Source organism: Gobius niger (assembly GCF_951799975.1).
Source record: "Gobius niger genome assembly, chromosome: 4".
NCBI classification, from domain to species: Eukaryota; Metazoa; Chordata; class Actinopteri; order Gobiiformes; family Gobiidae; genus Gobius; species Gobius niger.
In genome coordinates this window covers 24378337-24405885 of record NC_136855.1, presented here as the reverse complement: position 1 = coordinate 24405885, position 27549 = coordinate 24378337, and the positions used below count along the sequence as shown (strand labels likewise).

General features: G+C 40.0%; 1 protein-coding gene across 1 annotated transcript; it reads right to left on the bottom strand.

Annotated features, from left to right (window-relative positions):
- Positions 1 to 233: 233 nt before the first annotated feature.
- mical2a (microtubule associated monooxygenase, calponin and LIM domain containing 2a) lies at positions 234 to 23177 on the bottom strand. Its single transcript, XM_079555364.1, has 21 exons — positions 22803 to 23177; positions 18643 to 18850; positions 17494 to 17610; positions 16898 to 16999; positions 13983 to 14138; positions 13794 to 13894; positions 13458 to 13715; positions 11915 to 12030; positions 11667 to 11793; positions 11496 to 11586; positions 9581 to 9728; positions 7907 to 8106; positions 7195 to 7295; positions 7006 to 7074; positions 6796 to 6927; positions 6017 to 6127; positions 5307 to 5555; positions 2883 to 2990; positions 1821 to 2004; positions 946 to 1022; positions 234 to 802 (listed from the first exon to the last, which is right to left on the bottom strand). The coding sequence occupies exons 1-21, from the start codon at positions 23055 to 23057 to the stop codon at positions 407 to 409; spliced, it is 3306 nt and encodes a 1101-aa protein (XP_079411490.1). The 5' UTR covers positions 23058 to 23177; the 3' UTR covers positions 234 to 406.
- Positions 23178 to 27549: the final 4372 nt, after the last annotated feature.

The window sequence follows — 27549 nt, the reverse complement described above, 5'->3', positions numbered from 1 at the left end:
TATCAAAACAATCACAAACTGCAAAGCACATGCATTCACGCAAACACACCTCCCCCAAAGGTTACTCTTCCTTGCAAATAATAAAGCGGTTCCTGATGATAAAGTGCAGAGAGTTGGAATAACGGAGTCAAGTTTGTTTCACCTGCAGGATTTACTTTACAGCAACATCCTCAGGTATTTCAGCACTAAATCTTGGCCCAATTGTGGCTTTGCAATTATACTCAATACTTTCCTTTTTGTAGTCTTTGCATGATCTCAAGTTAGGATATATAGTTAAATGCTACATCCTGTGCATGTGAAGTGTACAGTGTCTTTGGTATGTTAAAAAAGTCATGTAAACATTTAAAAAGGTGCCAAGAATTCCTCCAATCAGCTCCCCAAGGAATGTAGCCTACACAAAAAAATCTCAATAATGAAGTGCCATGTGTCCAACTTGCTCCTGTAGCCATTGCACAAATGTCTGTAATGTACTGGGTCCTTCAGGTACTGCTTCCGTGTACATTTGGTGAAGTACCTCTTGGAGGACTAGCAGCAGGGGCACGCTCATGGCCGTAAGCTCAAAGAGAAAGGCATATTCCCGTGCATTCTCGGTGAGGTGACTGGACAGAGCGCAGGTGGCACTACGCACACGGTTGTGTAAGTACTGAGGGGCATTGCACACAGTACGTGCCACATTCAGGGGCCACAGCAGCTGTTTTCGGACCCACGAGCACCAAGTACCTGAGGCAGGAGTCTGCAGACCCTCTGGAGTCCTGGAGAGCTCCTGGGACACAGTCTCTACAATTTCACCTCCATTGTGAGTCTGAAAGAATAAGTTTAATTCAATACATAATAAAAGTTTGGCGGAATATTATAGGTCTGTAGTTATATGAAGTATGAGTTGAGTAGTAGTTAAGAGCTTGTAGTACTATAACAAGTAGTACTTTAAAGTAGTGATGCACTTACTGATCGTTGAGAGAATGTTCTCTTCAGATTTGTCCCATTGTTTCGTTGATCAAAATGGAGTTGACAGTAAAGTTTCGCTGCAAGATCACAATCATGTCAGTGCAAATCACATGAAATGTGACTAGCAGCTATATATTATATATTTTTGTATATTAGATACACAGATGGGAAAACTACAGAAACTCTTAAAGGAACAGGACACGGTTTTTCCATACTTCCATGTTTTTATCTGAGCTTAGACGAGTTGATGCGTACCTGTCTGGTCTTTATGCGTGCCCTCAGTCACGCAAAAATACAAAAGATGTTGTTAGCATTTAGCATCTCCTAGCATATTCCTATGGACCTAAATGGGGGTGAAGCTAGAAGTGACCCAGCTCTTCTACGTTTTCCCTATTTGAATATGGTTATGTGAGTAGTTACACGATCCAAGTATAGTTACACAAAATTAAACATGTCGGTTTAATATCTTCACTTTATTGTGCGGACGTCGAAGTGCTCTTAAGGTCTTATTACTCCTTAAAATATAGCACCCCTTTTTATCCAGTCAGAAAATCGACATGTTCAATTTTATGTAACTATACTTGGATCGTGTAACTACTCACGTAACCGTATATAAAAAAGGGAAAACGTGGAAGAGCTTGGTTGCTTCTAACTTCACTCCCGTTTGGCCCCATAGAGGAGAGGAGGAAAGGCAAAATGCTAACAACAGGTCTTTTTGGGTGACTGAGCGCACGCACAAAGACCAGACAGTTATCAGTCATCAACTCGTCTAAGCTCAGGTAAGAACATATCTCAGAATGGAAAAACGGTGCCCTATTCCTTTAATAACACTGTAGTAATAGATTAATTTACTACAGTATCAGGGTAATAATGACCTGTGCCTTGCTCCGTGTCTAAGGCGTGTGCTCCCAGCCTCAGAAAGGAGTTACAGGTGGAGCATCTGAAACACTCTCTGTGAAAGAACAGTCCTTCAACGCTCACTCTCTCCACGAGATACACACGTCTGTCACAAGAGCGACACTTGTCTGCAGACTGAGGGATTGTCCTTCGAATGCCACCCTGGAAAGAAAAGTATATCAAGTCAAAGTGAACCATGACAGAAATAATAAAGATTCCCTCGGTAGCTGTGGCATAGATGTAACCAGAGGGGGAAGAAGTAATCCAAATCTGTTTCGACAACACAATCAATTTAAGAGTGAAAATGTTAAACTATAAATATTTTCTTACTTCCAGCTCTGGCTACACTGGAGTTGAGCAAGAGGGCAATACAATGATGGTCATGACTCAGGGACTACATAACATGCATCAAAACACACGGTGTGGGCGGCAAGTCAAACACGTTCGTTCATCTATGTGGGTGTTCTGCTGATGGCACTTACATAACGGTATCGTATTACTTTACATGACTGTTGCAAAATGCACAATTACCCCTGTAGACCGTATTGTGGACAATAAAAGACGCATATATTTTGGTATGCTATAACGGCTGGGAGCAGCAGTAAAGAGAGCTGTTTGGGACGGGTGGAGCAGGGGAACCCACAAAGTGCCACCACAAAAACACACACGTCTATTCTGTCAGAGCGGCTGCTAATTAGAAACACAAGGCTCAAGCAGGAGTATGGCAAACACACACAGGCACGGTGGATAATGCACCTTTGAGCAATGATTTCATTTCACACACACTTAATATCCAACCATGTAAAATAGTAATTTACAGAGAGATTGATCCTTGGTCTGCAAAACCTGCTCTACTATAAACAACTTGCAAAATAAATAGCGATAATATAAATCTGGATCAAGGCAAAAGTCTCATTGGAAATTGCAGGCAAAACGTGAGTCAGTCGATGGCCGTGCTTCATGCGTGAATGTACGGATGTGATAAACTATCTCAGGGCAACACGTCCGAACAAGCAGTGATCCTGGGATGCACACGTCACCTTTGAATCGACTGAACTTTCATTCGCAAACAGTCCAGTGAGGTGAACTGCCTTTTCTTTGATTGACTTTGAGTGAAACGCTCTCGTCTGTTGCGTCTGTGCCTTTATCTGAAAAAACGATATGCGCAAGATGAAGAGAAGAGCAGCAGCGCTATATTACACAGATTAATCACCTCTTTATGAGCCAGACAATGACAGCCCTGCCTGTTCGGTTGTTGTGTTTGACAGCAAGGTGTTTATTGGTCAGAGGAACACAATAACTTGGCTGAATTCTGAGTCATGAGGGAAAACCTGCTAGATTAATTTCACAGGCCTACTTCCATCCCAAAAGCTGTAGTGTTGCTTAACATCTTGGCAGTTTAATTTGATCATAGCTGGTAGAGCTCCTGAGAGAACAGATTAGATATCCCTGCTCAAAATAAACATCTCGTCTTACAGCACGGCATCTTGTTGTTTAAACCATGGTTTAACATGGGCAACAGGACCCGTTTTTTTGCCAAATCTTTTGAAACTTTTTTTCATTGTTGACTTTCACCCTTTGGGCTTTGCCACAAAAGAGCATCAGTTCATGAGCTCATTACACCGGTTTTTGAATCGCTGCATTGGCTCCCCGTGTGTTTCAGGATCGATTTTAAAGTTCTTTTAATGGTTTTTAAATGTCTTAATGGTCTTGGTCCTTCTTATCTTTCAGAACTGCTTTTACCTTACGAACCTTCACGGCCCCTTCGCTCCTCCGGCAGGGGTCTCCTAGCTATTGCTAAAGTCAACAAAAAGACTCATGGTGAGGCGTCGTTCCAGTGTTGCGGCCCTCGCCTCTGGAACGACCTGCCGGAGGAGCTCAGGACTGCAGAGAACGTTCATGTTTTTAAGAGCAGGCTCAAGACCCACCTTTTTAGCTTAGCTTTTAGCTGATATTTATTTATCTATTTATTAATTTTGATAACTTGATATTTATTGATATATCGATATTTATTTTTAGTTTCTTACTGATCTTCACTTTGTTTTTAAACTTTTTATCAATGTTTTTATACTGCTTCTTATATTTTTAGAATCTCCAGTGTTTCCTCTGAAGGAGCCCTCTTCCTCGGGAGCGGTGACTGGCTGTGGCTGTGTGGGTGCTTGTCCTGTGGGTGCCCAGGTGGAGGTGTGGTGTCTCTGCCTCGCCTCCTATGGGGACCCTTGTGTCGGCGCCCGGGCGGCCGCAGCTTGTCTGCTTCTCCCGGGGAGGACGGCTCCTCTGATGGTGTTTCCTCACCTTGGTCATCTGTACCCAGTCTTATGTACTTTTGATTCTGTGTGTGAGCATGAGTGTGATTGATTGATTGATTGATTGATTGATTGATTGATTGATTGATTGATTGATTGATTGATTGATTGATTGATTGATTGATTGATTGATTGATTGATAGTAAAATGCTGTATTTGATTTAATCTCTTAACCCCCACCTGAACCAAGCACATTTTCTCCAGGTTCCCAAATCTAAAAGCTTTTTGAACAAAGGGTCAAAACAGTGACGAAAACAGCAATGAAAAAGCAACAAAAACATGATTAAAAAGACCCACGAGAAAGTCACAAAGGAGCGACAAAAAAGGGCCAGAAAAGCTTTTTATTCTATAATAACAGAATAAAAAGGCAACAAAAATTGGATGAAAAAAGAGACGAAAACAAAACAAAAACAAAAATGCTGAAAAGTGAATCAGATTTATAGGCGTTACTTTGGCCTATAGCCTGTGATCTCCAGTTGAGAACCTTTTAGATTTGTGTAAAACTGAACTGGAAAAATGTGCTCGGTTAAGGTGGGGGTTAAGAGGTTAACAAAGGTTTCACACAAAGATGCCTATTTTTCAAAGAATATGAAAGGTAGCACAAAAAGTCTTCTTTTCACTCATAGTTAGTGGTTGTGTGAACTTGTGGTGAAAAAATTGAGTTTGCTCATTTTAAATCATAATGAAAAAGGGTACTTGGTACTTTCTGCTAGGGTATGTAACTGTTTAGCACAACTGTATGAAGTTATTCACTGATGTAACTTGTAAGATGCCAAAAGTAGCCAAAGTGAATATGAAAGAAAAAGGCATGCTAGTATACATGCACATATTTACAATGCTATTGCGTCATTTGAACAATAGAAAATGTTTTTGTATATCTTGCATTCAGTAATCCTCTGGCATCACTTCCACGCACACTGTCCAACAATCCATCTGTGCCCAGAGTGCAGACCCGCCCGCTCCTGCCATTTTTACCATAATTAGAGTCTGACTTCACCCGCTGACTGCACATTATACATGCTTACGCGTATAATCAAGCACAATCTATTATTACCGGCATGTCTGCGGTCTTTTGGGGGGAATGAGACACGCTACAGTGACAACACAGAAAGGAAAAAAATGGCAGAAGGCTGAAGCAAGAGAAAAAAAGAGATTCACCTCAGAGATGTGCTGGTCCACTTCCCTGAGACGCTGCAGGACTCTGGACATGAACTGGACAGCAGAGTGGCAGGAGGGAGCAGGGGGGCACAACGGGGGCTCAGCGGGGGGGCTGGTCGGTTGGGCATGAGTTTGACTGACATGTCTAAGCTTCACTACGCAAAACAACTGCGGCTCGGGCACCGGCTGGAGGCGTCTGTCCGCGGGCCGAGTCGGCTTCAGAAACACAAGCGGTGATGTAATCGCGGACTGAAAGTGATCAAACAAAATGTGAGACCACTCCTGGCACAGCGCTGACTTCGTTTCATGTTGTCAGGCACTTCATTTCCTCCTGCTCTGGTACAAAGGAGCATTTAAGGAACTACAGGAGCAGCGGTCTTATGCGTTTCAGTCCATTAGCGACAAATCAAAGGCATTTTTACCTCCCGACCAGACACTGAGTCACGGTACAGATGGGAATTCAGCTGCATAGGTAATGTGCTCTGTGATTTTGGGGTTGTTTGATCTATGTTTCGCTATAAAGAAGAGTATTAGTGCAATAGTAATAATCAAGCTATTCTAACAAAGCTTCACATTTCTAATACTCAAAAATATGTTGTTTAATGTGACCGAATACACTACTACTACATATGTACAATACAACAGTCACTTAAATGCAAAATCACAAGTTGAAAAGCCTTTTGTTCCAGTTTCCTGACACTATGAACTACCTGTATGACCTGAGGAGGAGGCTTCGGGGGGATGGGAGGTTTGAGCCTGACGTGCAGACTCTCTGTCAGGTCAATGCAGTGCAGCGTCGAAAGGGACTTCTCACAATCTGACTGAGGTGCAGCAGAAAAGAAGAAATCATGTGGCAAAAGAAAAGACAGGACTGGAAAGAGATCAGCGATGAAAAGACAGGCAAAGATAAAGATGGGAATTTAAACAAAGTGTGCCACACTGCTCCTGGAAATAACATTTTACATGGTTGGTTCCAAGTAGAACTGCAGTTTGCAACAAGAAGAAATAGGGCTGAGATAACGGCTTTAATGTGGGTCGAGCATCGTCCAGTATCCTGACGGACAGTCAATCAGTGCTGGTGACATTTTTGGGGGTCTTCCACTTAACTTCTTTGTTCCATAACCCTTAGGATCCTTCAAAACATGACTGTCTTACTGTGTCCCACCAGCTCAACAACCCAAACACGATTTCTATTTTTGCCTTTGCCATCAGGACGTCATGACAGTGTGAATACCTGGCACTGAATCCACATTTTTCACAGATTTGGCCTTTTAAAGACATGTGATCAGCAGCAAAACAATCTTTTTCAGTTTATTTCTTGTTTTCAATAAAAGATTTCCTCAAAGCATTTTTTTCTCTCTCTCCCATTTCTTCTTGTTCCATACGGAAGTTTTACTTGGAACCTTGTTCAGATCCAACCATACAAAATGTGAATTTTTGCCTTTTTTTCAACTGGTCTTGAACGTTTGATTAGGACTGTGTTTTGTACCTGTCTTCGAATAGTGGAGTTTGGCTTGTTTTCGAATTTGGCCAGTAGCTGCGAAGCCATAGATCGCACTTTGTTCTCTTTGGGGCCTGTTTCATCTACTGCTGCAGAACCGTTACTGGATACATTTGTGGCCTAAATAGAAACAAACACTAGATGTTATTGTGAACTGTGTCTTAGTGATGTGGTATAAAGGATAAAACAGAGACAAACCTCTTCTAAATAACAGTATTTCCGTCTCCTTTTGTAAACGGTGTCTGTGCTTTCTATTTTCTTGTCATCCTGGAAGAACAAAATATTTTCATTAAAAATCCCCCTACAAAATTATAGAAGGGGGAAAAACCCCAACAAAAAATATGTAAAACATTAAACAGTAAGCAGACATTAACTGCATTCACTAACCTTCGGTATCCTCTTTCTTGTCAATGCAACATTGAGTACATTATTATTGCTCCTGATTTCTTTAGATGAATGGTCACTGTTTTCATCCACTCTTCGGGGACCTGCAACATATGATTTATACATATTTTATTTTCAATTTTTCACAGCAATCAATGCCAAACCATATAATACAAAATGGCATTTTAAGTAAAACATGAAGCAAGTATCCGATTCCACTTAATGTCCATCTAAATGTGCCAAAAGCCAGAATGACTTAATCCCACAAATGGGCACATCATTAAAATACACCTAATGTAGAGTAGCATTAAATCCGTAAGGACAAGCAGATGTGTTTCCAGTTGAGTAAAAGTCTCCAAGCATCCAATCGTTCATAGTTTTGGCTGATGCACATTCTTGTCATGCCTCAAGACTGGAACGGTACACTATGCGCAGTCCTGCCCAGGAGGACAAAACGGAAATTTAATACATGTTTCTTTTCTGGAATGTCTTGTTTTAGGGCATTTTTATCAAGCTTCAATAACAACAGAAACAAAAGCAAATAAAACGTGACGCAGGCCAGGGGACACACTGACTCGGCATGTTAGTGGAGGTTTCACTGATCAGGCTCATCCATATTTCTATTTGAACACAGAAAATATGTTGGCGGCTACACTATTTGAAGTTGTCTGTCAGTTGTGATATTGCTATGGCTGTGTACTTTAGAGTTTTATACCTGTTGCTGGTAAAGGTGTGCCACGGAACAGCTCATAAAACTTGGACAGATAGGTGATCATCTTGGTCTTGTCCAGCTCTTGGTCGGCACACAGCTCCTTGCCCGTCGTGAATGTCCCGATCCCAAATTCACGTTCACTGACATCAAAAGCGCGTTGGAGGTTTGCAGCCTGGTCTTCTTCATCCAGGGAATCGAAATCACTGAAAAAAGATCAAATGAAAAGTGATGTCCTTTTGTTATAAAGTAAGTGCTAAAGTATTAGACATGAGTCATTGGCAAGCACTACAATGTTGGAAAGTGACACTAGGTTTTGTGATTGATTTTTGAATGCATTATATCCAAAAAAGCTTTAATGTCTGTGTCAAAAGGCACGATGTGACATAAAAGCTATAAGAGAATTAAAACAGGATTATTGGAATAAAATGCCTTTAAATGGCGGTAAATTGCAGAGATGGAAGGACTTGGCATTGCCGCACAGCCTGACAAATCCCAGAGCCCAGTATAAATAGCAGTAACCTAGCAGCTGCACACAAACAATGGTGTCATTTTGTCAGGGTTTAGGAAAATCCTGGCTTTTATTCTGACAAACCTGCTTAGCTGTCTGCAAACAATACTCAACACAGTCCAACGGCACAACATAACGACGCAAAATGCTGTGCTACAATTATCCGTGTAACAAAAAGTGCTAATCCAGACACGGGTAGAGAGAGTAGGAGAGCGTAAAAGGTCACAAACCCTATTTCCAAACAAATTCTTTCAAAGCATTGGTGTGTATTTTATTCTCTTTAGTCACAATGTAATAAAGGCTTTTTAATTTCTTTTTTTTCCTTCTCTACAACGGTGTGACTTGGATTTTTGTTCTCTTTGGGTGCAGCCACAATGAAATGCACGTTACATATTTAACAAAGACCAAGCCCCTTCCTGCATATCCAGCCAACAATTGCAGCTCAGGAAGGACTTGTTTGTATCTAAACTCAATGTAATCTAGACCTCAATAATTTATTGTGTTATCTAAACATAATGTATATGTAAAATTGCTCAAAATAAACTGAACTACTAACAATAGCCCTTGTACATAAATAAAGTTTTACTCAGTCGCAATCAGAATCTCTTAATCTAAACAGCAAATGAAATGTACACTCAAATTGAATTGAGAAAAAAAATAAAAAATTATCCTGTTATCTCTTTGAAAGTTTCATACTGTCTTCTTAGTTAAATCTATTTATCCTGATATCTGCCAGCTAAGGATTAGGGTTAGCAATTATGCATATGCAAATCTCAAAGCGTATTGAATGGAGAGCTTATATTATGGCCTATATGCCAGTGTGATACCTCATTTGAAAGCCAAGACCTTCTAGTTTCTAAAACTCCCTAACCCTAATCTTAACCCTAACCCTAAACCTAACCCTCACCCCCTGATCAGGGATGACGACAAGTAACAGGTTAAAGTCTATTCACACCTCTCTGTAAATGTACCAAAAGTGAGATCATTGAGAGACTGAGCACAAGTATCATACGCAGCATATTTAGCACACCCGTGGGAGACTTTACAGTGTGTTGTTACCCGGCCCATTTTGTTGTGGGTTAAAAGATAGTGAACACCGAGCGCATATGAAATTACACCATTGATACTGTCTTCCACGCTTCAGGCCAGCGCTGACATTTCACACGTACATGAGCTGGGGTTTAAAGCGGTGAATGAGGGCGCAGAAAGCCATGCCGCTGAGCCAAGAGGAGGTCAGGTCAGTGACGGCGACGCCTCTGTAGCCCTCTGTCTGCCTTTGACACCAGGTGAGCAGCCTCGCAGGGCGGATCTCTGACTCTGTACAAGAAAGATGTCACAGTGAGAAAAAGAAAAGGAAGGGCAGGAAACAACCCTTACGGTTTATTGACAATGACAGAGGGTTAAGTTTAAATGTTTAAAGGAAGTCCAAACTCTGTCCAAACATATTCCTTACATCCCGCTTCTTTAAAGGGTTAGATTTATTACATTTCACAGCAAAGTGGAGCTGTTCTGTCACGTAATACTGCATCAACATCAACCTTATTTGTATTTTGCTAATTCTACTATATCTTGTTTATTTTTGAATCCTATTTTATTCAACCTTTTAACCCCCACCTGAACCAAACACTTTTTCTCCAGTTTGGCTTCACCTAAATCTAAAAGCTTCTTGAAAAAAGCGTCAAAATGGCGTCAAAAAAGCAATAAATAAGCAACACGATGAAAAAGTGATGAAAAAGCAAACAGCCATAAAAGAACAACAGAATTGACAAAAACGCAACCGGAACGTGTCATTAACAGAGTCAAAAAGCAAGAATAGAAAGCAATGAAGAAAACAACAAAAAAGGACAAAAACACAGCAAAAAAAACCTTATGAAAACAAGACAAAAATGCAGCAACTACGCAACAAAAACAGTTACGATTCGTTTTGTAGGTCTTTGCTTTTCCTACACAACGTAACTCAATGTGCTCTCCAGTCGAGAATCTTTCAGATTTGGGTAAAGCCGAACTGGAGAAAATGTGCTCGGTTAAGGCGGGGGTTAAAAGGTTGAATAAAATAGGATTCACTATAAGATATACTATAAGATATACTAAAATTATCAAAATACAAATAACCATGCAGTGCAAATAAAAGCTAACAAGTTATTTAGTGTTGATGATTCTGATGAAAGACGGGGAAAGCAGTTCATGTGGTGGGAGGTTTAGATGGACCGTTGCCTCCTGCCTGATGGGAGAGGGTCAGCACATCAATCTAACTGTTTGATAATAAACATGTAGACGCATAGAAAATGCAGTGCTTTTTCACAAACGTCCACTTTTACAATATGCTGTAAGAGATCAATTTGAATTTCGCTCTACAACAAGAAAGAAAAATGGTTTAACTATCTGCAAATTTGCAGTTTCTTTGGATGGATCAGATGCGTGACACATGGCACAGTGGATAAGACTGCAGCACATGTACTAAATGTCAAACGCTCAACTTCAATTTCTGATCGCCGCACATAATGTATCATTTATTATCGTTACAATGAGACTATGCGTTCTGTCGTCAGCATTTGTATTGGTGATACATTGGTTTTAAACAAGCAGCAGACATTTTGATTATTAGTTCAGCCTGATTTGAGACTAAACAGCGTGACTCCAACCGACCACAAGCACCGGCACATGACAACCACAGCTGCAAATGAAATGCAAAGTGAAGGAAAAGGTTTATTTTGCATGACATACTGTATTCTTTATGTTTACATTATATAGGTCATATAGTCATGTGCTAGTTCAGAAGCATATAGCGTGTTTTTGACTTTCTCACCACAACCCATAGCTCCTCTTTCAAAGAGTTCCTCCCACTGGAACCACATGTAAAAATAAACGGGTGCCCTCCATAGAGACTCGGCGGAGATCTGATGGAGACCCATTGCTATACATTGACTGAATATGTGAAAGAGTTGGCTGCGTGGGAGTATTTGAGTGGTTCTCAAAATTCAAATAGTCTATATCGAGATTCATTTGGGACTATATAAAACAATAACTACAGTATTTCAAGAATAAATAACCATCAATTGTCTAAACCAAAGCAGTGACGCTAACCTCGTCGGCTGAGATTGACCGGTCGGCGTATTGTAGCAGCTCGTTCCAGAGAGCAGTTTTTCAGTTCTCCACAAATGTACAAATGACGCACCTGATGCAAGAGAAAAGACAAGAGTGACTGTTATGTTAGCTATGAGTTAGAATATTAATCGGATATAGAAGAATTGGGACCTGGTGCGTTCTGACAGAGGACACGTTCAGGTTGGGGTATCGAGTGCCAGGGTCTATGGTGTACTGATCAAAGTTTTTGGCAATGTTTTCAGGCGTTGTCTGATGGAGTAATCTATAAACACTCTCTCTGTAAAATAAAGAAAGAGATGAAGAAAAAAAACAAAAAAAACAGCATGGTTATTTAAGAAACTAATCACCGAATACTAAACTGGTGAAAAATGCTGATATTTGTGTCAGTTTTCCAGTACCTTTCAGCCAGCACCTCCAGGACAGGCCGACCCTCCGCCCAACTCCTCACCATCCAGGCCAGGTCAAACGCTGCCATAAAACCTCGAGCACAACCTGTTCCCATGGGCCAGAAGGGCTGCAGGCAAAAACATCAAATAACAAACATGTCATGAAAAGAAATCATTGGTCTAAATTTGCCAGTGTGTGTCTTTGTGGAGGGGGATCACCTGCTCTCGAAAACATATCTTCAGAATACACTACAATAACGTTACCTGTGTCTATGTCATAGTCTGGACTAGGACCACCTGAGGGAGTCAGGACTGCCATAGCCCCTTCTCATGCTTCTTTACACTAAGTCAGTTTCAGTCATTAAACTAACAATTTTTCTGAGAATCCAGAGATTCCCTGGATAACTTCAACTAAAACAACCCAGTCCAGTTGAAAACTTTTATGACAAAGGAAAACTCCTGGATGACTGAGAGCTGACCCTCTGTATCACTGGTCATTTTTTGTATTTAACCTCTTAACCCTCACCTGAACCGAAAGCTTTTTCTCAAGTTTGACTTTACCCAAATCTAAAAGCTTCTTTAAAAAAGTGGCAAAAAAGAGAAGAAATGTGACAAAAAGGCAACAAAAATGTGACAACAAAAAAGTGCAGCATCAAAGCAACAAAACCCCAATGAAAAAGTGGCAAAATTGCAAGGAAAACACAATTTAAAAAAGCCACAAAAAAGCAACAGAAGGGTGGTAAAAATGAGATGGAAAAAGAACATGAAAAAAGTGACGGCAACACGGCAACAACGCATGGAAAAAAGATGTGTTTCCGTTTTGTCGGTTTTTCAAATGAGGCGTTACACCAGCCTATAGGCTGCAAGCTCCAGTCAAGAAGCTTTTATATTTAGATAAAGGCGAACTGGAGAATGTAAGCTTGGTTTAGTCGGGTGGTAAGAGGTTAATTTCATATTTAAATGTGTTCTCTATCTGATTATTAAAGGAATAGTTCACAGTTTTTTCATACTGAGATATGTTCTTGCCTGAGCTTAGATGAGTTGATACATACCTGTCTGGTTTTTGTGCGTGCCCATAGAAGAGTGTGGCCACTTCTAACTTCACCCCGTTTGGAGCTATAGGAATATACTGGGAGAGGCCAATGCTAAAAACATCTTTGGTCTTTTTGCATAACTGATGGCACACAGTTCTTCCATACTGAGATACTGTATGTTCTTACCTGAGCTGAGACAAGCTGATACGTACCTGTCTGGTCTTTGTCTGTGCCTGTGGCAGAGCATAGTAGCTTCCAACTTCACCCCGTTTGGAGCTATTGGAATACATTGGTAGAGTCCAAATGCTACCAATATCTTCAATCATTTTGCGCGACTGACGGCACGCACAAAGACCAGACAGGTACGCATCAACTCGTCTAAGCTCAGGTAAAAACATATCTCAGGATGGAAAAATGGTGAACTATTCCTTTAACTATTTAGATCAAACATTAATTGTGAGAGCACTAAATGCAGTTAAATGAAAGTGTGAAACTTGTTTGAGACACATTGCGCTCTTTACCTCGAGCAGACTGTCACCGACCAGTGCCACCAGCAGCTGGTGTCCAAACCGCTCCCGCACCAGGGCGGCGTTCTCAGAGGCGTACATGCTTGTGAAGTCGAACATTGCTGCATCTGGCTGGCCACAGTGGTTCAGGGCGAAATCCAGTGTAGGGAGTTGGTAGTTGGTGCCAAAGTCAGCAGCCTCACGGGCGTAGCAGAGGAGAGCTTCCTGATTCACATTTTCACTGCTCAGCAACATTTGTGTGTCTATGTAATCCTGTTGTAAGGAAGCGTATAATTTACAGGAGAGTCACGCTTAGTTCACTTCTCTACAAGTGTTGACAAGAAAACCTACATTTATGACGACTCCCTTGTCCAGCAGACTCTGTTTCTTTGCAGTCATCACAAAATAATGTGTGCCGTCTTTGTAATACACAATGTTCTCCAGATCTATACCTGCAACAAATATCACAATGAAATATGCTGTTTATATGATGTTCCTTCCTTCATAATCGTCATTAAAAACCACACTGTGCTTTATTACCCGTTTCTTCTTTTAGGTCCATGAAGAACTTCTGGTTAAAGATGAAAGCCACTCCACTGATCTCCTCCACTTTGGCCTCAGCAGTTGTGTTTCTGTTGATGAAGTTGGCAGTAATTGCTATGGCCAGTTTGCCCCGAAACTCCTTTCTTTTGAAACCTGCGAGACATAAATACAGGGATTTGAGAGATTACGAAGAATACATAAAAGGTCTGCAGTCATTTTGGCTTCTGTAAATCCCGTCCTAAATTTTAATTACAGGGTAGATATTTCTTTCCGTCTTTTTCATCCATAAACAAAGAACAATAATAATGCAAGATGAGCACTTAGAAAAGTTCAAATAATAGCCACAGTAGTTTGATTATCAATCGAATCTTGGGAAAAAAAACGTATTTTTCCTTTTCAGTGTAATTAACCTCTAACCAATTCCTTTTCTCCAGTTCAGTTTTTCCCCAAATCTTGTCTTGTTTTTTTTTTTTTGGGGCATGTTTTTGTCGTTTATTGTTGCTTTATCATCACTTTTTTCTTTGTTTTGTTTTGTTTTATGTTGCTTTTTCATCACTCTTAAGTCGTATGTTTTGTGGCTTTCCTATTGTGCTATAGTTGCTTTTGTAGCCCGTTTGTCAATTTTTTTGTGCGTTTTCATCCTCGTTTTCGTCGCTATTTTGACGCTTTTTTCGAGAAGCCCTTAGATTTGGGTAAAACCAGACTGGAGAAAATGTACTCGGTTCAGGTGGGGGTTTAGAGATTACTCTGGGGCTAATACAAGTGTCAATGGGATGATTGGGGGGTCTTTCAGCTCCTTCTGGTGTCTCTGGCCTTGCAACTTTCCCTGCGCCAGGTCGGAGACGCAATACACACTGATGGAATCACGAAGAGGAGACAGGCTAACGGGTAAAGCTAACAGCGGATAGCGCCACTTAAACAGTATTTACAGCCAAAAAAAATTATCTCCACTGTGTAACTGGGTGGTGGCACAATGTACAATATCCCTCTCTCTCTTTGTCTTTTCTGTCAGTGTAGTATTTGCCCTCACGGACAATTAGTATGTAAAAAAAACGTAACATGCTATACGACACAAGCAGTGGAGTACTTTAGTTCTGCTTTAAGAAGCAGAACTACCGGTCACTACCTATTTACCTTTGTAACAATTAGATATTTATTATTTAGATTTAGATTTTTGATCATTCAGCATGTTAAGATAGAGACCAATTCACATACAGGAGTTAAGTCAAGGGAAGAGGAAATACATTTTTAAAACACAATGTTGCTCAAGTTCCTTTTTTATTATTATTATTATTTGTATGCTAAGGGAATAGAGAACTCTGGTTCACACACTCCATGGCGGGAATGCACTTTTCTTAAAAGTTGCATGCCATCCGCTATAAAACCAGACAAAGAACACTTCTTAGGCCTCAATGTTGCCAACTTCTTCAGTCCAAAGCAAAATGGGCTCCATTTCCATATCAATTGCCCTGGGCCCAAGAGTAAAGAATCACTGACTATGGCACCACACAATCAATACGCATTTCTAAAAATCATGGCAGAAAATTATTGTTGTATCTTTTGTTTATCAATATTTTATAAAAGCAAGGGTTTAGTAATTTGGTAGACACTTGCTGCGGGAAGATCAGTGTTTTTAGTTCCCCCTTTTCAACAGAGTACGTCTGAGAGCTTTGTTCAAAGGGCACAACCTAAGCCATGTGACAATGTTATATTTCCAGTCTGTGTCACTGAATATATCACTACAGTAAGAATGATCAAACGTCTGGTCCACAGAGCTCTGGTCCAAAGTGGGCTGACTGCGAGGGAAAACCATCTCCCCAAGGCTTATTCACAATTTGGAAAATGCAGTCCACATTTAACACTGGCCCCAAAATGCCCTTTTTAGGAATAAGTATCTGGAGTAAAAATCGTTGTTCGATGACTGCATTTCTATGAGAGAAAGCACAACAATGAGACAGAACTTGGCAACAATCCATCAAGTTAGCGGCAGCTCTTGCAACGAGGCCAAACTCTGCCAAACTCTGCTTTACGTAAGGCATGTCCGAGCTCGTCGACAACGCACATACATTTTCTTTTCAACCCGGAAAGCCAGCTGTTTCTTATAAGTTTGCGTTTACCCTTCAATGTTTGCAATACTAATGGAGTAATGAAATTGTGAGAACAAAGAGGAATTGATTTGTATTGTCGCAAAGAAAATGTAATCAACAGTCTATCATTGAACAGCTGTAGTAATTATATAAACGTGTCAAGTGAATGATAAAAACATTATATGAACGACACATACAAATAAACACCACAATGCTTTAACCTCTTAACCCCCACATGAACCGAGCACATTTTGTCCAGCGTTACCCACATCTAAAAGCTTAAAAAGAGCATCAAAATAGTGACGAAAACGAGGATGAAAACGCAACAAAAAAGAGATGAAAATGGAGCAAAACAGTGACAAAAACGTGGTGAAAACATGACAAAAAAGGGACGAAAACATGGCGAAAACACGACAAAAAAGCAATGAAAAAGCAACCAAAAACGACAAAAACATAACACAATAGTGACACAAAGGAGCAACAAAAAACGTGACGGAAACGCAACAAAAATGCGGCAAATTTGATTAAAAAGAGACAAAAAACAACAAAAACAGGACAAAAAAGAGACGAAATCACGACAAAACGCGGCGATAACAAAGTTATGATCACGTTTATAGGCCTTAGCTTTCAAATGAGGCCATCACTATTGCTTTCTAGTCAAGAAGCTTTTTTAAGAGGTTTATAGATCGTTGCAAACATGAGGCTAAAGCTTTGTTTCATTGCTTGATAGATTGTCTAAATGTCTCTGATCTGAGTGCTATAAAAAAGGACACTGAGAGTTCCTATTCCTTATGTTCATTAAAACTAGTTGCACCGAAGACTGACCATCAAGAGTATTACGACGTCCATCCGCTCCTACGATGACATCAAAGTCAAAATTGGCCACAGGGTGATCAGCGGGACGGATGGCAGCCCGCCAGCCGATTCCTGTTACAGAAAACATACATGTTACATACAGGCTTTGCATTATATAAATTTCATCATCACTTCAGCTCCCGCAAGTGTGTGTTGAGTAACAGCGCCATGTCAAAAATGCATTCCATGACGTCAAGTATGCCACACAAGAACAGAAGGGATAAGCGTGGGTTTAAAATAGGCGCGGCTCTTGTTATCGTTGTATAACCTAAGTGAGCACACCTGACAGCCCTCGGCAAGTTATTTCCGTTAATGTTTGAGTGTGACAATGGCCAAAGAGTCATAGTGAACCGACACAATAGGTCAAATGTTTTAAGATGTAACAACAGACTTGTAAATTAGGAAGTGAGCACGACTTTCCACTTCCCAAAATATGAATCGGCACCACACTATTTATAACTGAATATTGGTTGCTGTCGATGAAATCTCACACTGCTCGGGGTCACGTCCCACGAGCCTGACGGTCACAGTCACTCAGACGTTGATGCTCGACTGCAGAAAAGTACCTTTATTTTCCTGGTCCTCGGGAGGCTCCAGCAGCTTGACAAACTCTGTGTTGATGTGAAACTCTACAGCAACAAGGAGGGCCACCTTCAGCAGGATGAGCTGCAGCTTCTGGATACCTGTGTGATACAGAACAAGTTGTTGATAAAACTGAGGCCCTGCTTTTGATTTGTCCGAATAATGAAATGAGTGGTTATTGAGAATTGGTTATCATGATGAAATGTTCCTTTGTTTTGTTCTTTTCACATCAAGGCCAGTTGCAAACCACTGCCTACCAACCTGATTTTTGTTTGATTCAAATCATCAAAAATATGTAATACGTTTTTTTTTCTCACCTTTTTTGTGAAAGGAAAAACAAGGTACTCTTTCTGTATCACAATTAACACTTTCTAAAAAGCCTTTATTTTAACCATTTATCCCCCACCTGAACCAAACATTTTTTTCCAGTTTGGCCTTACTCAAATCTAAAGGCTTCTTAAAGGGACTATACAGAGTTTATAAAAAAATATTTTTTATAATTATAATTATAAAAAATCGCATGCGTTTAGGTAGTAGGCTTAGGCTTAGGCTTAGATTTGAAATGAGGTGTTACACTGTAAGCTCCAGTCGAGAAGCTTTTAGATTTGGGTAAAGCTGAATTGGAGATAATGTGCGGGGGTAAGAGGTTAAGCAACTCAACTAATTAATTGAAAATCTTAAAAAACATTGTGTGCTGAGTGAATTTATCCCACACGTATCGTCCAACAGAACAGCTTGTTAGTTTTTAGTATCACCAGAGCACCTTCACTCTATAGAAGTGTGCATTCTTTTTTCTTGTGTTTTCTTCTTGTTTCTTCTTGATTGTCAATATAAGTAGGCCTTTTCTTGTGGCAAAGAATATGCTATAAAAGTGAAGAATATATATCGTATTTTTTGGACTATAATTCACACTTTTGTTCATAGTTTGTCTGGGGGTGCGACTTATACTCAGGTGCGACTTATCTATCAAAATATATCATTTCACATGTTATTTTCATACTGATGCTGCTGGGAGAGGCTTGTCAACGGCAAAGTTACGCCTCCATGCCAGGCAGTTGCCAAGGCTGGTGCGACTTATACTCCTGAGTGACTTATAGCTCGGAAAATGAACGTTTTTGAAAATAGTTACTTACTTATATGGTCTATGGCTCCAGCACAGAACTTCCCGTAAAACTTCTTGGCGCCCAGCCCTCGTAGATCGTGAATGGTGAATGGCCAGAGGTGCAGCACGTTGTGTCTGGAGAAAGAGTCTCTTTTCTCAATCACCACTACTTTGGCTCCCATCAGTGCAAGCTCGATGGCCGTTCGTAACCCACAGGGACCTCCACCGATGATCAGGCACTACGGGGAAAGGTTGAATATTAGTGAAATCTTACACTTGATTTAAATGCTCTTAATTCTTTGTAGTGATCCTCTAGCGCCGGTTTGAAAACTCACGATGAAAGACGAGGAGGCGTTTCTAAGCACTGCAAACATAATATTGCCAAAATAATTGCCCAGAGGAATATTAGCTCCGGATACACTATCACTAAACTGTTCTTGTGTTTCATTTGTTAAATCTTACTTTGTGGCTTTATGGTTTTAGCGTGATAACAATAATCGTCAGCCTCATATAACCGAAACAACAGCAAAGACTAAAAAAATCACCTGCTGTTACTTCTGTCAAAATGCACCTTAATGTGAATAGAAAAGTGTTTCTATTTTCCTAGAGCTGTTCGTGTCCCACTAGGGCTTTTTCAAGTAGTAATCTGTCAATTTACTCCAATTTACTCCAATTTAGATCATTATAGACCATTTTAAGACCCGGTTTAGTCCTGATATGATGTTAATCTACACCTGGTGGTACTTGGAAGGTCACATATTTCATGAGGGAGTGAAAACTATGAGGCGAACGTATAAGGTTTGACATTGGAGCATAGGGCAAATACTATGTTTTCTATTCAAAAGCATTTGAGTGACAAATAAATGCTAACCACACTTCAACTTTCCTCTGTGTTGTCCAGAAGTGACCAAACATTTAGTCAGGACTCCAGCCTTCCTGCCTTCCTGGATGTCCACTATCACTGAGGACACAATATCAGCTTTATACACCGCACCTTCTGCCAGCTGTTCAAACTCCAGAGTCATGCCCTACATGGCCTGGACTTCAAAAGGAAGATGTTTGGCTTCAGAGTGACGCTCGCTGAGTGTGTTGTTGAGTTTCTGGTTGGGAGCTGAGTAACGCAGGGTTTTACCGCAAGTCGCCCGGGGCTATGAGCTCAGGATATTCCCAGGTTGCAGACAAACACAGAGCTCAAAGGGTGAGGAATATCAAAGATTCGTTAACTTGTCTTTTTTTATTTATTATGTATACACAATATTTGCTAATTAATGACTGGTTATTATTTAAGTTAAGTAAAATATACACCAATATGCTGGCATAAGAAAATAATGTCACTTTCCTCCTCTTGCAAGTCAGTCAAAGCAATACTTCAAAAGTGCATTTTCTCCAGTTCGGCTTTGCCCAATTCTAAAAGCTTCTTGACCGGAGAGCAACAGTGTAACGCCTCATTTGAAAGCTAAGGCCTGTCGTTGTTTTTGTTTGTTTTTTGCGTTTGTGTCGTGTTTTTGTCGTTAATTGTTGCGTTTGTCGTTTTTTGTCATCTTTTGTGTTTTTTTGTAAATTGTTGTCATGTTTTTCTCGTTTTTCCAGGGGTTTTGTTTAAAAATAAAGTCTCAAATGTGTTCCTTGACACATTGTACCTGCCACATTAAGTACAATGTAATGTGCTATGTAACAATGTGTAATAACTTACCTATGCAGTACATACATAATGGAATTATGTGTATTAGTACTTTGAAGGTAAACAACATAATAAGACATAAGACCATAACCTTCAGCCCTAACGTTCAGGGTATTACCCTCACCTTTTTGTTGTTTTATTGTTGCTTTTCTAGAATGTTTTTGTCCGTCTTTTGTTGCTTCTTTGTCACCTTTTTGTTGTGTTTTCATCCTCACTTTCATTGCTGCTTTTTTCAAGAAGCTTTTAGATTTGAGTAAAGCCAAGCTGGAGAAAATGTACTCGGTTCAGGCGGGGGATAAGAGGTTAAAAAAAGAGATTAAAATGTTGTTTCCAAGGTAATGACTAATAGGTGTTATGAACAGCACTGGGAACTTGAAACTAAACAGTCTTTATCAGTATCATAACACCTACGTCTAAATGAGAATATGAGATAAAGTAGTTCCTCGTTGTAGAAATAGCGATCATTTTGTTTTCACAGATGTGGCTTGTGTCACTGAGAAACGCCGCTTCAGTTCTTTTTCCTGTTCCCATCCACTCGTGTTTATACAGGTAAAAACTCATCCCAATCACTATTCATAAAACCTGGAAAAACATGCCGCACCTGCCACCGATCTTATTTGCAATTTTCAGTAGTTGTCAGCTGCCATATCAGAGACAGAATATACAACATCTACCAGAGTATAGTGCAGTTTAGTGAAAAAAATAAAGTACAAATTAAAACTGTGAGTCTCATTTGCACTTTGACTTGAACTTGTTTATATAGTTGTGTGTCACTGTATCCAGATGTGTCAGCCAGTAAAACTTACATCACATCCTGTAAAACTGCTCATGCAGGGGGAAAAAAGAGTGATAAAAGCAGTGACCAACACATCGCCAGGGAAAGACTGGCTGTTATATGTAATAGCTTTGTCCAGGAACATCAGAACCCTGTTTTCCTATGGTTGACAGTATAACTGAAAATATGTATTAGAATTTTGATCAAACCCCCGTCTGAACCGAGCACATTTTCTCGGTTTGGCTTTACCTTAATCTAAAAGCTTCTTTGAAAAAGCATCAAAATAGCGTCAAAAACATGCCAGAAAAGCAACAGTAACACAATTAAAAAAGCGACAAAAAAGTGATGAACACGTGAAAAAAGAGAGACAAAAAAAGCAAAAAAAGCAACAAAAAAAAAAACCTAACCCTAACAAAAGAGCAACAAAAACATGACTAAAAAGTGATGAAAAAGCCACAAAAGAGTGACAAAAACATGCCGGAAAAGCAACAACAACATATATAACCAAAAAGCGACAAAAACGGGAAGAACACTTAAAAAAACAAAAAAAAGTGAAAAAGTAACAACAACAAAAAACAGCGGAAAAAAACACAACAACAACGCAACAAAAAATGTTACAATCAGTTTTGTAGGTCTAAGCTTTCAAATGAGGCGTTACAATGGCCTAGAGGCTGTACACTTTTAGATGCAGGTAATGCCGAACTGGAGAAAATGCCCTCGGTTAGATTCAAGAAAGGTCATAAAGCAGTCCCATAAAGCCAAAGGTTCCAAGATTATTCTCTTATTGTAGATCCAAATTTTAATCTGTATGAAGAAGCTTACTTTACTATTTTTGTATATTGCATCTGTACAAAATTTGGACACAGATTTGCGACTAAAACCCCACAGGCATTACAATCTGATTTCGGCCTCCGCTGCTGAGGATGAGCTTATCAAACGGCATACCTGGAGCTGCGGAAAACACAGGCCAAATAATTTGAGCTGCAGAGTGATGCTGTCTGTCTTTGTGCGCAATAAAAAACACTCTTTCATGGAGCTCTGAGCTGATGGCTGACAGGTTATCACACCGCTGCAGGCTTCCTGACTCGCTCTCATCACCTTTACTGTCACACGCCGATGTTTTTACTGTCTGTACTATGCACTCAGAGGGACAGGGGGCTTTCTATGTATGATCAAGAGAATACTGATAGTTCTTTTATGGAAACGTGTTCTGAAATTCATGTGATTATTTTGTTTGTTTGCAGTAGTTTTATTAATCTGGGTTTCTCCTGAATTGTGTGTATGGGAAGAGAAAATGTAGTTGCTTTTAAAACCAAATTCATGTTTCATTATTCAACTACTAATCATAAAAAGACACACTGAGCATTACTAAAGAAGATAAAACGAGCATCGAGCATATTTTCGCCAGTTTGGCTTTACCCTAAAAGCTTCTTGTCAAAATAACAACAAAAACAAACAAAAAAGTGGCAAAAATTCAACAAAAAAGTGGCAAAAATTCAACAAAAAAGTGAAAAAAAGCAACAAAAAGTGAAAAAACAAAACAAAAAGCAACAACAAAAAAAAGTGATTCATATAATGCCAAACTGGAGAAAATACACTTAGTTAAGGTGGGTGATAAGAGGTTAAAAAGTAATTAATGTGAGAAAAACAAATTTGTACAACACCTCGACTGTGTGATAGCAATTTGTATCCAAGGGGTCACTTTGGAGACAGATATAAAATGTATGAAACTAACCTTTGTGCCCACTGCAGCGCGGCCTTTCCGATACTCCTTGTGGGACATCCTCTTGTCCAGTTTGGCCCAAAGCGCTGCGGCTTTCCAGCAGGTGACCTTTGCCTTCAGATCATTGTAGAAGGTGCTGCTGTCCGACGGATCCAGGTCCAGTTTTCGACACATCACGTTGAAGGCCTGCAGCGCGCCTTTACATGAGGACGCCTGGACAAAGTTTTCAAACAGCTTGGCCACATTGTCCTCCTCAGTCTCCCCCATGGTCCCCGGCTATGGTGAGACGTGTGGAGAAAGGATGGTCCTGTTGCTGCTGTTTCTGCTGCTGCCGCCGATTTCAGTCCTCCTCCAGATGTGGCTACACCCTCTGCTACTTCATCATGCCCCGTCTGCAGAAGCAACACATAAGGTCTGATGTCATGGGGTAAGCCTTTTGCTCAGATCGCTGTAGGCAACACTTGTCTCCTCATGTTCTATAATTAGCCCTGATTCATTTCATTACTTCAACATTTTTTCTTTGTTTGTTGTTTCCTCACAGTAGACAGAGTAAAGGCAGATGTATTTTATCTGCCCTTTGGCTCCAGTTTAATAGACAGCTTTAGACGGGTGAACAAGCTCTATTATTATCTATTGACAAAAACATTCCAACTAAAGGCACAGCGGTGATATAACATTGGGGAGTCGCTCTACGGCAGATAAGAAACTTAGCTCTAAAGGCAAAGTCAAGACTCTGAACATATTGTTTCACGGTTTATAGTGCTTATAGAAATACCTTTAAAATGTTATACATTTTGTTAAGAACAAACTATGGAATTGAGCACTTTCTAAGCTGGTCACACATGAATATTGTGAGGACTGTTTGGATATGATTATTTGGTTGTTGATTATGCAATATCTGTGTGCAGGCAAAGCTGAAATTAATCTTTTTTCCAATCAACAATTAAGAGTTTTTCAAACGAGTCCAAAATATCCATCCCTGAAACGTCAAAGTGAGGTTTTCTGCATGAAGCGTGTGAGCTCTCACAGGTGGACGCCACAGCTTCCGCCACTTTCCAGAGAAACTGGGTTTGATACTTTAGCGTCCCACATTTTTTCTTTGTTTGTTGTTTCCTCACAGTAGACAGAGTAAAGGCAGATGTATTTTATCTGCCCTTTGGCTCCAGTTTAATAGACAGCTTTAGACGGGTGAACAAGCTCTATTATTATCTATTGACAAAAACATAGATATCATTATCTATTGACAAAAACAGGGACCCCAGGAGTAAATCCTCCAAAAACAGGGACCCCAGGAGTAAATCCTCCCACTGTAATTCTCAGCCCACAGGGCCTCAGGTGGCGAAGTGGGACTGCCCCATCTATTATGTGCCTAAGCTTCAGCTAAGGCCAAATACATCACATCACACCAGCCTGCAGCTCCACAGAGCAGCGTCATTTCACTCTTTCACTACTGCGTCTTATCAGAGCATAAAAACAGGGACAAGAATTCCTCTGGGCAATCAATGTTACACAATAACGAAACAGACTAGCCCCACATTAGCAAAACACTGATAAGACACGTATGTTATTTGAATTAGGTGCGAAGGTTCACTTCATGACTTTTCAATGACATTCAAATAATGAAAAGATTACATTAAATGGTTTTAGGAATGCAATGATTCACTTAGTCACGATTTGATAAATACTCAACATTCAATACCTTTAATCTGCTAAATACAAGTTAAATTTGTCTTTTTTTTGTAAAGAAGATATGTTTTTTATTTGACTAACATGCAAAAATAACTCACAAAAAATAACTAACAGAATTAGAGAATTACACAACCTGCTGTGCAGTGTTAAAATACATTCTAGTGCAAAATATTCAAGTTTTGAAAAGGGAAACATTTGAAAATACTATTATTACATCTACAATCCTACATCCATTCATATTGAACATATTGGATTAAAGAGGGCGTATTGATCAATTATAATATTGAGAATTGTTGCATCCTTTTTGGTTTGAGTTTGAGTTTAAAATAGAAACAGTTATAAATTTGCAATGTATTTGAAACACATTTGAAACACATTTTCAAACACAGAGATATAAATTAAAAAGAAAAAGCAATTTTTGTGCAAATTGTATCTCTGAAAATCGATAAAAGATAAACTTTTTTGTCCCATAGGGAAATTTGTCTTGGACTTGCCATGTTGTGGTTCACACGACAACATCAATGCATCAAATTGCCAGCTGCCATGTCCTTTTGTTTTAAGCGTAGTACATTTTAATCTGATGGAAGACCTCAGTGATGACACAATCTCACAAGAAGCTCTTATATTGTGCAGGCTTTGTATGAAATCCATTTGCAGCCAGTGTTTTATGAACCAGCTACACACTCTCTAAAAATGCACATATACTTAGTCCCTGTCCCTGTCCCCCAAGGCTCCTCTCTACAGTCACTAAACACTGTGCCACGTGGATCACAAAACCGCATCATCAGCAGGATCCCACCACTTTACAGCCCACCCACTGGTCCAGCAGCCAGCTATTCACTACAACCACTCCATATTCCCCTTCTCTAGTCACATGAGCACGTGCCCGGCGATGACAGAGACAGACACTTAATGTATGATGTAGATTCTTTCATCGCTCAGACATGGCATGAGTCTGTGAAGGGGAAATCGCAGTGAAATTTACCATGTGGTTTGTGTAGATACTCTAGAAACTGACCTATCTGGAGCTGGAAGACTAAGCCAGTTTACACAAAATTGGCAGTGAGAATTTTTTGTTTTGATTGAGCCAGGAAGTCTATTGAAACTTAAAGCCACACAGTGCAACATTTCGGTTTACACTGTTGCCAAAACAAAACATGCTCCTAATGACACAGAAAATGATATTTTTGCAGTGGGTAATTAAAGAATGGATTGGGATGAGGACCTTTCCCATTTACCTACCTCGTAGTTGGCTGCCTTTAGTCAATATCTCCATGGAGACGGGCTGGAGACATCCCGTTTCCAGCAAAGTTTCAGTTTTTAGGTGTTTTTTTTTAACAATAAAAATATCTGTAATTTCAAAACAAAACAAATATTCTATTTATTGGGTGAAATGTTACATGTTGTGGCTTTAAAATCTGGTTTGTTTGTTTGTTGTTGTTTTTTTCCCTCCCTATGTCTATGAGAAATAGTTTTCACTGATTTGTCCAGCCACAGGGGGCATTCAGTACACTCATGCTGGTTCAAAGGATTGGCCTGATATTGGAATCACATTATAGTATATGTTAACTTTACCTAGTGCTGCTTCAATTGCATCGTCCTTGATGAAAAACATCAAAAGATTTTTTTCAAGCTTTCAAGTTGCCCTCCAAAAGAGCTCATAATTATTGGAACCATCTGTTAAATGAGTCTGACAAAAAGGCACCATGGACTGTCCCTGAGCCAAGTCACTGCCGCTCCGTGCTCACACAGCCTTGTCTGAGACAGAGTCCTATGACTTCACCATCTCAGTTCTGACTGTATGGAAAGTCACTTGTGGGCAGACAGAGCTCACCCACAGAACGGCTGTAAAAATACGACTAATGACAGACAAAGAATAGAGACAGAAACCCTCCCGCCTTATCCACCGATACATCACAGTCCTCCTGGCATCTTATGATTAAGAGGATCAGGGAGTTTACAGCTGCTTTTATATCATCTGTTTAAAGAATGGTCCCAAAGACGGAAGCTGTCTGAAGCTCATCAATAAAGTGCACAGCATCTACGTCAGGGGAACTGAAAAATGGGCAGGAGTTATGTTGTAACGGATCCAAACTGTGAATAATAGTATTGTGTTTTTCATAATGTGATCAGTGTCTTGTATATTAAACACGAGGAATGTGAAGAATCTGAAAAATGTACCTGTCTCACCTGGACTGTTCTGAGAGTGAAAAAGCATGCACATGCACGCACACTGTCCCACCACAACTACAAACAAAGCCTCTGGAGGATTAGGTCGCGACAACAGTAAAATGAAGCATCATCAACAGTAATAGCACACTACATATTTGAGGTTTTACTCTTTTCAGGAAATGTGGTTTGGAAAAGAATCCCACAATTATTAAATTATGGCCGATGAGTAAAAATATATGAGTCCCTTGACCGTTTCTATGCAAAAGTCGTTAAATTAAGTGAATAGGTTGTGACTTATTATAGATGACATAACAACACAAAGGTATTTTCAGCTTTTCCAAAAATCTACATTATCGTGTAATAGGCGGCTGAAGTCGGAATGAAACAAAACTAAAGTGTCTAACCAGTGGCACAATGTTTTTTCAGTGCACATAGCTCTAGGCTTTGGGAGCACAATAGGAAGCCAGACAGCACAAGGGCAACATTGGAAGTGTTGGAAAATGTGCCTGCTGTAACATAGCCAACCAGTAACAGTAATTACAGAGCAGACGGAAGAAAACCAGGAAGGAACACTCAGTGGGCTTGATAAGCAGCCTGTAGGTCTCCAAAACAGCACAAACTTCATGTGGACTTCAGCCCTGCCTTTCACCGTCAATGCACACAAGTATTAGCATTTCCTTTATAACATGCTTTTATTGCATGAAGTGTATTACCATATTTACCATATTGTTATTCGCTTGTAGCGTTTGAAAAGGCAGGCCAGTGCTTCAGAAAGTGTTAAGAGCTGGATAAACACAATGGCAGGCGCTTGTAAAAGTGTCAGTCATCTTCATAGGTGAAAAAACGACTCATTTACGGAAAAGAAATAGGCTCTTGGGTCTCCTCTGAACTCAGGAGG